Raw genomic sequence first — 16,535 nt, 5'->3', positions numbered from 1 at the left:
TGCAGAACACTGTTTGGATGTTCCCCATGTGCCCATTCACTGATCTTGAGGAAAGGTATTGTGATTTTAACCTTTGAGATTTCTACTTCTGCCACAAATACAATAGAAAATAGCTAATTGGTTCTGAAGTTGTTAGGAAAGAAATCTTAAGGACAGATAGATATGGGCAGAGAAAATTAGTCCACCATTTTATTTATTTATTTCCGTATATTGAAAATGTCAGGAAAATTAATCCACAAACACCAGAGGTTCGTGTCCAAAAAAGAGACAGAGGAGTCCTGTTACTTAATTCGAATAAAGGGAGAGGCCATGGGGCATTCCCCTGGGGTCTCTCAAATTGTTAGAGGATGCAGCCTCCTTTCTATCCTAATTTCCCAGCCACATTTCCCTCTCTTTTTCCCCATTGGCTGAGGTACTTGGGAGGTACAGACTTCCCGAATCGCCTAATACAGACCCCCTTCTAATGCATACCCACCCTTTTTCTTTTCCTATGGAATTTATGGTTCTTCCTATTGCTTCTTTCATCTCTCGGTATCTATCTTTACCTATCAGCAAACCCACAGTTTGTTTGTGTGAAAGATGAGGTTCACTCTCCTGTTAGGATTTAAAAGTTTAATAAAAGGACAATAAGGGACAAAGATAATAAAGCAAAATTCACGGCTCCGGGTGCCTTTGCACTCAGCCAAGAGCACAGCTGTTATTTCGGAGACACCCTTTACATACCTGTCCTATTGCATCAGCCTAGTGCATATTCATAATCAATTATGCATATTCAAACTTTTCCTTAAACTAGTTCACATGTTCCAGGACGTTTGGCATGGCTCTTCCTTGGGTCCACCCTGTTAGAGCATGCGCATTTCTTGGTTGTGCTTTTAGTCAGTTTTTATTATCATCCTCAGAGTGGGCTTTGGTCCATGGTTTCTGCGGTAGTTGCTGATAGTTGGCGTGTCAGTAACAGGGGTCTTTGACACACGTTGGTTGGATGTTATCCAACCAAGCAGACAGTTCAATTACCAACAAGCATAACTATATTAGCTATTTCACTATTATGTCTTTATAACGAAGCTGCTTTAACATTATACATATAGCATCTATTTGTAACAAAGCTATTTTTACATATAGCATGTATTTGTAGAAAGCCACTATTATAATATATATCACAATAATAAAGCTACTTTAACATCACTCATTTTAACATTTGCAGAAAGCCAATATTATAACATTTATCTATCACAGTTTGTAAAGACAAATCCCTCTCACTCCTTTCATCAATCAGTGGAAATCCTCCCATTGTTTCTTTCACCTCTCAGTATCTAGCTTTTACCTATCAGCAGACCCACAGTTTGTAAAGACAAATATATCTCATTCCTTTCAAAAATACATAGTCTACTTTGGAACACAAGTGGATCCTAGAAAGACACCTCTTATCTTCTGATGAGTTTAAGATGAACTTTGTCATTCTGTCTTGGTTTGAGACAATTTAAAGGAGAACGCTCTGGAATGAGTTGTCTGCCTTTATAGGTTCTAACAATCCCTTTCCACCAATAAGGAACATATATGAGTAGGTAACTGAAAAAGTAACAGTTTACTAACAAGCAGAACAGCAACAGGCAAAAATAACCTGCTAGATACAAAATTGCTAAATCTCATAGACTCCCCCCAGAACAAAAAGACACCCAAAAATGCCAGGGACACACACACGCACACACCCACCAAGATGGGCGCTCCACAGCCGAGCTTGTGGTTTGAAGGACAAAGGGAAAGGTAGTATCAGTCTTTCCCCCACCCCCCGTGCTCTTCCTCCACGACAACTAGAGCTCCAGCTTGTATTCTCTGGGTCAAGGGGCTAGAACTCGCGGAAGGACTTCGCCTTACTTGCAGCAAGAGACGACAGGGCAGGTAAGGCAGGGTGACTGGGCTAGGACAACTCATGGTGTTCTGTCTTCAGCCAGGACAACAGATGACCTTTTGCAGCCTAGCATCCCTGCCTGAGCATCCTCTGATGACATGCGCATGTCCATACTTAAGCTTTCCTTATCCTCTGGGCTCAATCCAGTTGCTTATCTTCATAAAAGTGAAACCGAGTATCTCCATTCCCGTTTGTCAAATTTGGTAGAAGCTGATTAAGATGTTCAAAAGTATTACGGGAAGGGATTGACTGGCAGCCTACTTACACAGAGCTCATTTCCCCAGTGTTGGGGGTTAGGTTTTCTTTTTTTTTTTCTTTAGGGAATTTTCCTCCATTTGTTGTCATAGAGATGGTGAATGGACGTCGATTTAAAAGACAAAAGATGTAGCCAGGGCTTTGGCATATCATTAGAATGGTTCTGGGGGAGGGGGAGAAGCAGTGTGATGGTTGGCAGTTTCTTAGCTGGGGGTGGGTCAGTCTTTGCCTCGCTTGGAGGGTTGTGGGTTTTGGTGCTGGACTTCTCCTGCCCAGGGGGACTCGCTGCTACAGCTGAGCCTTCCTTGCCATTTCTCCTTGCCGTTGGAGATCACTGCTCGCAGAAGCGGCCGTTGGACTTTCGGCACCCGCCGTGTCTGGGAGAAAGACGATCCCACATCCGCATTGTCTGGCCTGCGACTGCCGTCGCCAGGACACCCTCGGGACACGTGAGAGCCAGGGAAAAACCGAAACACCCCCCACCTTCTCTCACCATTACGCCCTGGGGAGACTCACAGCTTGCTTCGGCCGCCCTCTGCTTCACCAGGAGCCAACAGCGCCCACTGCCGGTTGTGATCGTACCTACACCAAAGGGGAAATCGCTTAATGGGCAGAGAAAGGCTGTTATTGGGGATTTTTTTTCTGTTTTGGTGGTGGTAGTGGTGTCATTGTTGTTTGTCTGCGTTGTTTTTATACATATTTATATGTATATATTCTAGTAAAGAATTGTTACTCCTTTTCCTTTGTTTTTGCCTGAAAGCCCCATAATTTCAAAGTTATAATAGTGAGGAGGGAGTCGTCTTTCCCATTCCAGGAAGGTTCCCACCTTCCTTGGCAGACACCTGTCTTTTAAACCAGGACACCTAGTAATCCAGGCTGAAAATGAGTAATACAACCCAAAAGTGGTTAAGTGGAACAGGCAGGAGGGGCAGGGTCTGTAACTTAAAAGGGTTAATGCCGTGGAAGTCCTGAAATTAAGACAAGAGCTTGGAGCAACCTGGTCTGGTGGAAGGTGTCTCTGCCCATGGCAGGGGGTTGTAACGAGATGAGCTTTAAGGTCCTGGCCAACTCAAACCATTCTGCAATTCTGTGATTTCCCAGGAAAGTTCACCCCCCAGAGGGTTTGTATCAGCACTGTTAGGACAGATCCTGGCTTCCACTGGAGTTTAGATCCTTAAAACACTGTCTTGATCTATGTCTGAGTACAACCTCCTAAGATAGCAACACATTTAGGGTTTCTCCTTCCCCATTCTCAGGTGAATGGTGATTTTCAGAGAGAAATTGAAATGGTTTGCTTCAAACCTGGAAGGTTGTTGATGTTGCATTGGGAAGAACTACAAAAAGCAAGAGAAGGAAGCCGTGGATGGGAACCAGAATGTGTCCAGAAGACAGTGATCCACACTTTCAACTGTGTTTGGGGCTTTTTCTACCAGAAGTTGCAGCTCAGTCCAAAAGAAATGAAAGATGGTGTTATTTCTTCCCTGTAATTCAGGAATCCGCTATCAGTTAATAGAGAGAAGCTGTAGTTTTCAATGTATCTGATAAACTGTGCATTCCCTGCTCTGCTTGAGTTTACCTCTAAGTTGGTTTTGTGTTAATTAGTTATGTTAGTATAACTGTTAGTTATACTGTTAGTATGGAATTAACAAAACTGTTCTTTCTAATTTGGTGCAATATAGGTGGAATCATACAAATCTCTACTTACAGGTGTGGCTAAGGGGTGTCCAGGACTGGCTGATTTTAATAGACTGCGTTTCATTTGAATTTCTCATAATGCATCAGTGGGTTTTGGATGAGGTAAAAAATGAATTGTTGGGAGCCAGTTTCTATGTAAACCTGATTGAATGGAAGCAAAATCCTTTCCACATAGACTTGGTTGAGCAGTGCAAGACTCCATTCCCATGTTATCACTGCTCTCCTGTTGGTTTAATTCCTGAAGCCTTTTCCTTTTTGATCTTCAGAAATGAGTTCAGACCCTGGATAGACGTCAAGCCTGTGAAAGCGATAAAAGCGAAGCCCCAGTACAAACCGCCAGAGGAGAAAATGACCCATGAAACCAGTTACAGTGCTCAGTTCAAGGGGGAAACCAGTAAGCCTTCCCCAGCTGATAACAAATACCTGGAACGCAGAAGGATACGCACTCTCTACAGCGAACCCTACAAAGAACCTCCAAAGGTGAGAAACACGGCAGAAGGGACCCAGGGCCATCACTGTTCCTGGTGGCACATGTCCAACACAGTAAGGCTGGGCTGAACACTGCATGCTCTCGCTCCCCTTATGTGGCATCCTCATTCCAACCAACAGGTGCATTTCATGATCCACCTTGGAGATGGTGGTGAATAAAAAACTAAACATGTCCCAGCCACATACACTGCCAGCCCAGAAAGCCAACAGGGTCCTGGGTTGATCCCACAGCGTGGACAGGGAGGTCAGGGAGGGTATTCTGCTTCGCTGTCCTGTTCTGCCCCTCTGCTCGAGACCCCACCTTTAGCGCTGCCTCCAGCTCTGGGGTCCTCAGCACAGGAAGAACATGGATCTGTTGGACTGAGTCCAGAGGAGGCCGTGGAGACGCTCCAAGAGATGGAGCACCTCTGTTATGGAGACAGGCTGGGAGAGCTGAGGGTGTTCAGTCTGGAGAAGGCTCTGGAGAGACCTTAGGGCCCCTCTCAGTGCCTAACAGGGCTCCAGGGGAGCTGGAGAGGGACTTCCGTCAAGGGCCTGGAGGGACAGTCGAGGGAGAATGGCTTCCCACTGCCAGAGGGCAGGGTTAGAATGGATATTGGGAAGAAATTCTTGGCTGTAAGGGTGGCGTGGCCCTGGCACAGGTTTCCCAGAGCAGCTGTGGCTGTCCCATCCCTGGAATTGTCCAATGCTAGGTTTGAGGGAGCTTGGAGCAACCTGGTCTATTAGGAAGTGTCCCAGCCCATGCAGAGGGTGGGGAATGAGATGGTCTTTAAGGACTCTTCCAACCCAAACCCATAATTCTATGGGCTCTAGGACTTGAGACACTTCTGAGACAATAGTGCTATACGTCAAATTGTATAGAAGTGAGCATAGGGCCGAGATGAAGAGGTTTTTCAGTTTTCATTTCCTATGTGATTATCCAGGCAGCTTTTTCTTTCTCCCTCCAAAGCTATAGCAGCCCCATATTACATTTTATGCCAGGAGCCAGACATCTGCTGTTAATTCAGAGCATTCCTCAGATTTTGACAGTATGCACTTCTGGCTTTGATCAGATCAAGAACATATGTTGAGAAGGGCCTGAGCTGAAATGTCATCCAGCCGTTTTTTCTAAGAGCAGCAGAGGATCTACATATAAAAAGTCTGTGAAGTTTTAAACATAGGACCATACATTGTTCCCTGAGTTGATGAGTGCTTAGATGTGTAAGGACTGAGAGGGATTGCAGGGAGAGCATGTAGGAGATGGAGGCTTCTGTTCTCCCTTAATTTTGGTAACAGTCCTTCCTGTTTTGGGGCTGTAGAAACAAGACATTGTTGTGGAATTTTCTCATGTGCCAATCCGAGTTTTGCACCTCACGTATCCCAAAGTAATTTTCCTCCATTTTGGGAATCTGTTAAGGACAAACAAACAGAGGAGTCCTCTCCTGCAAGATGGAGAGGGACAACTATAACTAGCAGCCTCTTTGTCCTGAGCATCATTTCTCTGCTTCCAGTCCAGAGAGAGACAATCCTCTGTGGCTTTGTAAAACCCCTCGTGAAGTCAGAGAAAGATGCAGAAATTGATAAAATTACTGATAATATTCCCTCTCTGATTCACCCTGCTCTATCCTGATCTGGATACAATGGGCTCTGCTGGCTCCAGGGGCACTGTGACTTCAGGGCATCCTGAAAGGAGCTGGCCATTTGCAACTCAGCATAAGCCCAGCTCCTCCCCTGCCTTTGTGGCAGGGCAGAGCTGAGCAGATAAGTAACATTTGTGCTGTTTAAGATCTAAATCCTGTTTTCCACCTGTCCTTGTGTCTCTCCTTCTCTCTCTCTCTTTCTTCATCTCTGTGTTGTTGTTTTGCCTATCGCCCTCCATGCAGGTGGAAAAGCCTAGCATAAAGCCTTCCAAACCAAAAAAGACCACAACAAGCCATAAACCCCTGAAAAAGGCCAAAGACAAGCAGATTGCATCTGGCCGGGCTGCCAAGAAAAAGAGCGCCGAGACCTCCAACACTGCAAAGCCAGAGGATAAGGAGAAAAGTAAAGAGATGAACAATAAACTGGCTGAGGCAAAAGAGTAAATGTTACTGCACTTTCCTTTATTTCTCATGTTTTCCTTTTCTTTCTTCCTTTGTTCCTTTTTTTTTTTTTGCCCCTTTGATTAAATAAAGGCCACAAAATTAATTAGAGGCTGCTAATCTGCTTTTTGTTCTGATTGTATTAGAAGCTTTTCTGTTTTATTTCCGAGGAGGATTAAGAAATCCTTGTTTCTGAGGTCAGGTTGTTCTGCTTTGCCTGCACAACATGGCTCTGCACAGAGTGAGGGATGTGGGAATGCATAAGCAGGGTCCTAGGAGATGAAGGTAATGGATCAGCAGTGATTACATCCAACAGCTTGTCCCTTTCCTCGGGCTTGGTTCTTCAGTGCTTTGACAGCATCAAAGTGCCCATTGAGCCATGCAGGGGCTGTGCTCGCATCCCATGAGGTCCTTTTGGGTTGGCCATTGTTGTGTCATCTCCCACTGGTGTCAATGGGTAAAGGGTTTTCGAGGCAGAGAGGATCAGGTTAATTCGTGCTGCCATGGATCTGCTGTAAATCCAACAAAATCAGTGGTGTGGCCAAGAACAATTTCCCCTGGTGACACTGATGGGAATTCTGCTCCAAGAAGCAAAGGGTAAGGAGAAGGAAGTAAGGAGCCGAATCCTCCCCAGCGGTAGCTGGGAGTAGGTCTAGCTGCATCAAGGCAACTTCACTCATCAACACTACTTGAAGTCCTTGATTTAAAAAAAAGTGAGTGAGGGAAGGTGCAGTGAGCAGTGTAGACTTTCTAAGCACACAGCAGGTTAGACTATTATCAGCAGGTTGTTCTTCCCTATTGTTTCCCCTAAGTTATGGATCTTTTTAATTATTCCTGTTTTGTTTTGAATCTTGGTCTGCTTTCTTCACTTCTGGGGTGCCAACAGAGCTAGGTTTCAGAAAGTGGTTAGTTTGCAGGTGTGACCTTCCAAGGGGTAGAAAGAAATGTGTCATCAAGGATGGCTAGAGCTGTCAGCCCCCGTTGCATTTATTCTTCCAGCTGTTCATGTTCATGTTGGCTCATGAGCATCCCAAGAGGGCCATAAAAATGTTGCTGGGATCCCTAGACTCCCTCCAGATAAGATCTCAGGGTTTCAATCATATTTACTGTGCTCTTACTCTAGGAAATCCCCATGACTAGTTTGGAAGCCCTAAACACAGCAGGACCACTTGTCAGTGAGTATGATCTGGCCCAACAGACTGGCATTGCATGCCACAGAATCTGGGTCACTGGATCAGTGGGAGAGTTGTGGTCCCAATCCAAATTTATGTGCCTAACTTCTGGATTGGGTCCTAAATACATGAGGATTAATCTTCATCCCACCAAATAGAGCTGTTAAACTCTCCCATAGCGGAGTGGCTGCAAGTTATGATACAGGGTTCTTGTTACTTATTCTTGCAGCTCCAAATTTTCTCTAATATAGAGTCCACCTTGAAACTTCCAGAGGACAGTTGGGAAGCATGAAGACAGAGATGGGAAATAGAGTAGGGAGGTGGTGTGTTACTGCAGAGGTGGTGGAATAAGGAAAGTCTTACTGCTAGGGGTATTATAGAGATATCTAGCAGATAGTGAAACTATCTAGCAGAAAAATGGATGGGTTGGGAGAGTGAGGAGTCCTGATTTTGGGGTTTCATCCCATTAGAATTGGGTCTTTTGGAAACATAAATGAGTGGTGGGCTACAAGGTTGAGTGAAAATTTCCAATGAGGAGGAAAGGTCTGTGATATACAGATAGTGACATTTGCTGGCCTTAGTAATGAATAAATGCCAAGTTCAGTGTATCATGTGATGTGTCCTGTTTGCCTTGCGCTAACAGCCTAAACCTTTGAGTATCAGTAAGTGTAGTGTTCTGAATTCAGTGGTGTAATTCCAAGCTTAGCTTGTGTGCTAGAACTGTGTGCTATGAGCTAGTCAGGTTGTGTATGTGGAAATATATATATTCATATATAGAAATATATATATATATTTAAACCTCCACTGCTTAGGAGGAAACCAGGGAAAATCCTCCAGGAAGTAAAACAGTGGAAATCTTTGTGAATGTAGTGCTTTTTTTTTTTTTTTTGATGTGCATGCCTCATGGAGACACTGATCTGTCCATACTGATCATTGCTTTTCTGAGTGCTCAGAAGCCCCTGCAACATTGCTCAGCTCTGTCACCAGAGCAGCTCAGCAAAAGGCTTGTGTTGAGCTGGTAGAGATGTGCTGCTCGCAGCTCTTCCTACCTGTCACATAAGGGACAACTGGCCAGAGAAGATGAGCTCCCAAGACTTTGTGTGATTCCTTAGCTTTTAAGGTGCTTCATGTATCTTCACACTCCTCAGTAACATCCTTTCCTATCACAGGATGTAGCATCATCTATGAAGATATGTCACAGCAGGCAGAACACATCAGGAAGGCAGTAGACAGTTCAAATAGCTCAACACACCAATCTTACATAAGGACAGACCATGCAAAACAATTCTCCCTATTATTTTTCAGCCCTAAGCTTCACATTTGAAGACACCACACTTGCCACTGTTTCACTTGGAATTCAATGGGAATTTAGCCCTTGACTTCAAGGTGAACTAAATTTTGCCCAGGGAACACCACTGAGATGCTCAGACCACCTAATCCAAGCATCTCCATGGCTCTGGATGAACTGCTGATCATCCAACATCTTCAGGATGGTTTCTCCTCAGTGAAGAGCATCCATCACATTGTTTGAAACATACATGGTGAGTGGTCAGAATATAGCTTTATGTTTCCATAATACATGAAGCTCTTTGGTGTCAGGGAGCTTGGCACTAGAAGACCTTTAAGGTCCCTTTCAACTCAAGCCATTCCATGAGCTCACTACAAAGCTAGGTATAAAGTGTTATCCAGTGGTTTTAATTCCCTCTCTAGTGAAGGAACTTTCCAAGGGCCATTGAGCTGCCTATTTTTAACACCTGTCTTTGGGTGGGATGAATGGTCCTTGAAAGGTTTTCTTTGCAGAAAGAGCCTGGGAGACTGGTAAGGCCTGGATACCTCCCTCTCAGACAGCAGCAAAATAGGGATAGAAATCCTGGCCTGTGTTCCATGTGTACCAGATCTGCAGCATGCATCCAAGCACACACACATATCCAAGCACACAGGCTGGCATTGCATTGAATACCAGGAACTGCAGCAGAGGGAAGCCTCAGGGTGAAATCCTGCATTGCTCTACCTTCCACAGACTCTATGCCCATCCAACCCACTCAGGTTTGTCAGAAAGGAGACCAAATCTCTAACATTTCAAGTTCACTTTGGGCTCTGAGCTTGTCAATCCCACTGGGAAATAGTGCTCTGCTGTTCTGTGTTTCCAGCTACCACAATGCTGATTGTGTTCCACTGCTATTTGTAATATGTTTTACTTTTCTTGTAAAAAGAAAAAAGAAATGTTTTGCTTTTTAGCCTGTGATTGCTTGCTATTCCCATGCTATTGCTTGCTTTTGCATTTTCACTGTATTGTACTGTTACTCCTTTCTGCAAAATGGTGCTAATTTTTGACTGAGCTCCTGTTTTCTGACTGCTTCGCACACCGATCACCTGCTTCTTCATTTGCAGCACAGCCAGTGCTGCATTTGCAGCACAGCCTGGCGCCCATGAATTCCACAAACTCTTGCCTCTTGGAGGCAGATAGGAAGTGTCTAATTAATATTTTGTGGCCTGGGTTTGGTTGCATATCACAAATTGTCTCTTGTAAACATGTGAAGCACACCTCCTTGTGGTGCTTTTTCATTGTTGGTATTCTGATGAAAGTCTCTCTCTCTCTCTCTCTCACACACACACACACGTTAATGTACAGCCAATTGATTGTGACGTGCTTGTGATCTTCGCTTGCTCAAAGGGTTCTTTTTCCAATGATAAATAAATGCTGAAGACAAATACCACCTCCTTGATCTTGTTTTCTCAATCAGAAGCACAGTTAAGTGAAAGAAATGCCCATCCAACCAAAATGAGGCTTGTGTTTCTTAGAGTTGTCACTTTCATGCCTGCTGTAGGGACAGCTGGGATGGCACAGTCTGACTCCCTTTAGGTGGCTGCTAACCTCAGACCAGTCTGGCATAAGCACTAAACATTTGCAAATGCAAAGATGGACAGTGAAGTCATGTGGACAGAGCAAGTTTTCTTTTATTTTCTATATAAAATATCTTTTAGTAGAGGGTCTGTGCAGTGCCTTGCTCATGTCCACCTTGTACTGGCTCAGGGAGCAGAGACCAACTCCACTGAGAGCTGGAAGGTGGGTAGATTATGTTAATCATTGGTAGATCCAATGTTAATTACATTTTTTTCAACTGCCTACAGGTTTTGTTTTCTCCCTGAACCAAACCTGAACAACCTGGTCTACTGGAAGGTGTCCCTGCCCATGGCAGAAGATTAGAACTAATTGAGCTTTAACGTCCCTTCCAGCCCGAACCTTTCTATTCTGTGAAAAACACCTGAAAGGCCAATGAGAGCGGTCACGGGGCTATAAATCCTCTTTGAAAGGCGGTGGCAAGTTCTTGGGTTGAGCACTTTCAGTGCACTGCAAACCCAGCCACTGCTGAACAAGTGCTTGGCAGAGTCTGTAGAAATGTAAAACAGTGGTTTTATATTAATGAAAGCATTGGCTATCAGGAGAAAATGATACTTGAGAAGAAAGCAGGACTGAGGGCACAATTTTATTTTAAATTGTGAACCCTAATCTTAGCTTAATCTCTTTTTTCTTTTAATTAGCCTGCAATTCAATTTTTAATCATGTTTTCTCCTTTAATGGATATCCCCACCAACCTGAAGAAAATTACTGTATTTTTGAGCAACCTGGTCTAGTGGAATGTGTCTCTTCCCATGGCAGGGGGTTTGGAACTAGATGGTCTTTCAAGTCCCTTCCAACCCAAACCATTCCATGGTTCTATGATTTTGAAAACTCTGCTCCACCATAACTCTGTTGACATCCATGGACCACCAAACCTTTTCTGCCTTTCTGTTGCTAAGGGTGCTGTTTCTCATCCCTGCCTGGTTTACAAATCACTTTCTGAATTTATTCCATCTGTGACCACATGCTAGTAACAGTCCTGCTTTCTGATGTCCACTGTATCACCCTGCCTTCCTGCACCCTTCCCCACCAGCTTCATCCATTCATCAATCACACCTACCTATATGATTTGCTGAGTGTTTCACCTGGGCTGTAGGTCTCAGGATTTATCATTTCACTCTCTACAGCTGGTATCAGAGAAAATGCTCATTTTTAAAAGACTGGTTATTATTGGGGCTTATCTGGGACAACCCTGATGGGCAACAAAGTCCTTCTCCCATGACACAAAGGTAGAGGGTCTTTTCCATGCTGCAGTCTGGATAGGTAATCCATCTGCTCCCCTGCAGCTGCCCAGAGTGAATGCTGGAAAACATGCCTTTGCTGCCCTGTTGTTCTTTGTGCGTTTGGGCTTTGCAAGGCTGAGTGAGTTCAAAGGGGCAGGATGCATTTCAAGGGGACAGTAGGACCTATTGGGCTGATGGAAGGCCTGGACTCCCTGGTCTTTAACCATCACTTTCTGAACCCACTGGTGCTGACTGACTCCTTAATCTTTGCCAAGTCACTACTGACTGGCACTGCCCATCTCTCTCCAAGGGCTGTGCTGGGAGGGCTTTACTGAAAATAAAGTGTTTTGTCTTACAGGAGCATTTAGTGTGGAGGTGTGGAGGCACTGGCTGGAGGAGAAATGTCTTAATTGTCAATGTTGGTGTCTGGGTGAAGTGAACAAGGAGGGGAGACAATAAACTGAATTTTGAAAGTTGAGTCCGCTTCTCAAATACTTAATTACAGAGCATCTTAAGAGGTCTTTTCCAGCCTAAATAATTCTGTGATTTGAGAGTGGCTTTGCAGAGGTGTCGCTCTGACTGCCATGAGCAGTCTCCTGAGGAGTTGTCTCCATGCTTCCAATTTTAATGAGCTGCTTTTAAATACACTGTGTTCACTCATCTAGGATCCTTGTGCATGGGTGGATGAAAAAGTTTTCCTTGACACTCTCCATCCTTCCACTCCAGCTTGGGCACAGAACTGAGCTCCCTTTGAAAACCTCAGTTGTCATTTTTACATCCCTGACTGGTAAAAGGATGTTTCATCAGCTGACATATCAGCCCTTATACAAATACAACCTCTTCTGTCATGATATTCTTTTGGTTTAGGGTTTATTTAGAGATGTGCCAGTGCAGGAGAGAAAGGGACTTTTAAAGAAGATGCTTCTGACATAGCTTGTACCTCCCAACATCCAAGGAATAACAACCATCCCTAGTGACATCAGATCAAGAAGAGGAGCCATACAGGAAGAAGAAATCCCCTAGTATACACATGATGATATGGATGTGCTCAGCTCTAAGAACAGTATCTTTTCCACATTTGGAAAATATTGTGATGTTCATACATGGGCTTCTGCTCTGCCTTGTTCCAGCAGTGTCATGGTAAGTTTGATCCAGTTGGGGAATTGGCAACTCACTTCCATTTGCCCATATTCGCTTGAGCTTTCTGGGTCGGGAGCAATTCCACTAATGCCACTGGGTCTACTTCCAAGCTCAGGGATGTGTGATGAGGGGTAACACAGCTCTGAGTACTTCAGGACTGGTGGTCTGTCACTAACTCTGAATTGCTTATAAATACTCTTTAATTTCTGTTGCAGGGTGCCTTGGGAATAACTCCCTAATCCTGTCTGTCATGTGGAGGACATGTGAGGCAAGAATAAAAGAAAATCGTACTACTGGACTGAAGGCATCTTTATGCTTTCTAAAATGCCAGCTTGCCCTTCAGGCAGTCTATTCCATGGAAGCCAATGACAAGGACCAACCACCAGAAAAATGATGGATGGGAGTAGTGGCAGATCTTAGTGATATGTGAGAGCCCTGAGAATGATAACTGTGCTTTCAATGTGTTCAGTGGTGTGAGAGATGGGAAGGGGAAAGCATTTCTGAACCCTCCTTGTTGTCCTCCGCGTACTCCAACCTAGCCTGTGGCGTGCAACAACCCCAAGCCCTCAAACAAAGCTGGATCTTGCCCTATCTACTTGGAGAGACTGGTGTGTCCTCTCTAGCTCTGAGAGAGGTCTGGAGAACTGGGTCACAGCAAAGTGTGAGGAGCACTGTGCATGGAACATGGTAGAGGGAATCTCCCACATTGATGGGTGTTAGATGGGTCTGTTCTTGTCAGTTAATAACACCCATGAGCACTTGGTTCCAATACCAGATGGTCAAGGTAGGGAAATCCTGAGGGCAGCCCCTGGACATTGGACTGACCTGCTCCTTGGCCTGGTTCAGGATTTAGTACCCAACTGAAGACAAGTTCAGCTGTAGCCACCCTGTTTGTACCCAAGAGATTTGCCCAGAGAAGCTGTGGCTGCCCCATCCCTGGAAGTGTTCAAGGGCAGGTGGGACTGCAGCTGGAGCAACCTGTTCTAGTGTAAGGTGTCCCTGTCCATGGCAGGGAGGTTGGAACAAGAGGATCTTGAAGATCCTTCCCACCCAAATAATTCTGTGATCCTGCAGAGACACAACCCCCCAGAGTACCTTGAATTTAATGCAACAGATAGTGCTTTGGAGCCACAGGACTGTGAATGTCTTTGCCTCCCTTGCCCCTGCTCCCTCCCCTCTCCCCAAGGTTCATTGCTGATCAGAGATCTCTCACTGTTGGCTCCTTCTCTTGCAGTCTGCAATGCCCTCACCTCCCTGTCTGACCCCATTTGCCCACCACACCACCATTCCTTCTTGCCTTCAAAATAATTTTCCCTCCATCCTCTCTGCCAGCTTTTCTGTGTCTCTCCCACAGCTGCTTCTCCAATCCTTTGCTTTCTCCTACCTCTCCCCCTCCAGCACCTTTCCCCTCCACATCACCCCAAATACCAAGCTCCATCAAGGACCTTCTCCTTCCCATCCCGCCCCCAGTTACTGTCTCATGTCCTGTCTCTCTTGGACTGTAAGCCTTTTTCTTTGCCTGTACTATGTGATATCACTCACTACTTGGAATAAATGATACCTCACCTACCAACTGCCCCTTCTCTCTCTCTCCTTTCTTGGTGTGACTTCACTATATGTGTCTGGAAGTGCATTGTGTGTCTGTTCTGGTAGCCAGTCAAGCAGTTGGCCTTGCTTTTGCAGATCTGTCTGTCTTTTGGGATGACACTGCTCATGCTTTTGTCCTCTGGTACCTTTGTTTTTTTCTTTACAGCCACAGGGACAAGCTTTGTTGTCAGTGTAGGAACCTGGCATATTCAGAGCTGCAGGATCTTCTCCCAGCTGTTGAATCTGTCCAGCTGCTTTTCTCCCAGCTTCATGCAGAGATGTCCTGTGCTGCCAGGTGGCTCAACAAATGCAGCAGCTGAGGAGAATGAAGGAGAAGTCTTGTAGCCTGGAACAGAAGCAGCTGATGGTAAAGGAATGACATTCCCTTGTAACAGAAAGCAGTGGGCAGAGATGTGTCAGTGCAAATCCAAGCAGATACATCTCTCAGGAGAAGCAGCAAAAGCTGGCTTAGCATGTTTCAGAGATGGATCCCCAGAAGGCTTCTTGTGGCTCAGAAGGTGCTGTGGACATCTGTTTCCTCCATCCCAGGCGAGGATTAAACCTGCTCGTGGTCCCTTCTACCTGTGAGTACAGCAAGGACCAGTTGTGAGTCAGTCTCAGATGGCTCCTTGCTGCGTCCTTGTCCTAATGTATGGCCACAAAGTGCTAGTTTGGTCTGTGCTGGCTGGAGCTGTTGGTGCACATGGAGATGGTGCTTCTTCCCAGGTGCTCCATACAAATATGGAAAGTTGTAGGAGCAGCTCAGTTCCTCTACCCTTACAGTGACCCTCACTGCCTGTGGTGTGACATCGGCCTGCCAGAAAGCAAAGGAGACTCCTGATCATGCTGAGTGAGCTCAGAGCATGGTCACCAGTCTGGTTTCATGGGCCATCTGCAGGAGTTAGGTCTGAGGACCTAATGAGAGGCAAAACTGAAGCAGTTTGGTGGACGTGGATGGGAGAGGGATCAAGCAGTGCTCGGTCCCCTGGGCTTCCTTCAGTGCCTGTTCCTGTCCCATCATGCCTGCATGAGCCGACAGAAGAGATGAAATGTGTGGAGAGCTAAAATCCTCAGTGAGGAGCCTGAAAATGCCATCTAGGACAAGCAAGAATTGCAGCTGGGTTGTGCCTGACATCTCCAGGATATAGGAATTTCAGTGTGGGTGCTGGAAAGAGGCATTGGTAAAGAGGATCAATCCCTTGATATAGGTGATATCCTGCATCCTTTCCTATGTGCCACCATGACTTACTTCCACCTGCCTTGCTTCCACAGTGCTGCTGCCTCCTCCTCCAAGTTGTAGATTCCACCATTCAAAAGCACTGAAAAAAATCTCAGCCACAGTTTTAAGGGCTGACTAGTATTTAGGACATGATTCCTCCATGCTGCTGAGGTCCTCATCTGACTTGGAGGTATGCAAAAGTTTTCTAACATCTAGATTTCTGCTAGCAGAGCTTTGTAAGAGCTTGCCTATCTGCTGCTTTGAACTCCGAAGGGCTGAGCTCCTTGTTGCTCACTGCACACCTACATCAGGCCAGATTTCACAACCAGGCACTTTCTTCTTCAGACCTTGCTGGCCCCAAACTGGTGCACATTTCCAGGTCTCACCCAACCTTTGCAAGAACAGCAACCCCTCTGCTTGCTGAGGGATAGAGCAAGGCTGAAATTCTGCATTTCCCTGATACAACTTAGAGCATTACCTCTACTGCTTGATGTGCCTTTTCCAAAGAATGCAGTTGAGACCAATTACATAGTACAATGTTAAGACCATTTTTGGGACAAAAAAGGTTTGTATTTTTGTTGCTGTTTTGTAAAGACAATAAACTTCAGTGCACAAAGGGCAACACAGCATTCAGAAGACAGAAGTGACTTGTCATAACCTCTCATAATCTAACTGGGAATTGCATTTGCCCAGAAATCAATGAGTTTCTATCTTCTGAGGAACATGAACCTGCCAATGTCCTCCTGGATAAGGGCACTAACCAAAAGGTGGGTTCCTCCACAGAATAGAGCTGTCTCCTCACCTGAATTCTCTGGGAAAGAAAGGACAAACTTCTCATGGTTTTTTCTTAAAAATGTTCCTTCAGCACCAAAGTTCTGTGCCTG

At 45.3% G+C, this 16,535-nt stretch overlaps 1 protein-coding gene and 1 long non-coding RNA gene across 2 annotated transcripts in view; both read left to right on the top strand.

Annotated features, from left to right (window-relative positions):
- Positions 1–10,297, top strand: part of MAP6 (microtubule associated protein 6) — a gene marked incomplete at its 5' end in the record, with an annotated part of 46,554 nt that extends 36,257 nt beyond the window's left edge. The window contains 2 exons of the mRNA XM_008631836.1: positions 4,126–4,339; positions 6,211–10,297. Coding sequence (XP_008630058.1) covers positions 4,126–4,339; positions 6,211–6,411 — 415 coding nt within the window. The remainder of the gene's footprint in view (positions 1–4,125; positions 4,340–6,210) is intronic.
- Positions 10,298–11,230: 933 nt separating this feature from the next.
- Positions 11,231–14,418, top strand: LOC108446111. Its single transcript, XR_001861215.1, has 2 exons — positions 11,231–12,845; positions 13,061–14,418. It is a non-coding gene; the product is annotated as an uncharacterized LOC108446111 (long non-coding RNA).
- The last annotated feature ends 2,117 nt before the right edge of the window (positions 14,419–16,535 follow it).

The sequence above is a fragment of the Corvus brachyrhynchos genome, unplaced genomic scaffold (assembly GCF_000691975.1).
Source record: "Corvus brachyrhynchos isolate BGI_N302 unplaced genomic scaffold, ASM69197v1 scaffold3, whole genome shotgun sequence".
Classification (NCBI taxonomy): Eukaryota; Metazoa; Chordata; class Aves; order Passeriformes; family Corvidae; genus Corvus; species Corvus brachyrhynchos.
This window is presented reverse-complemented; position numbering and strand designations above follow the sequence as displayed.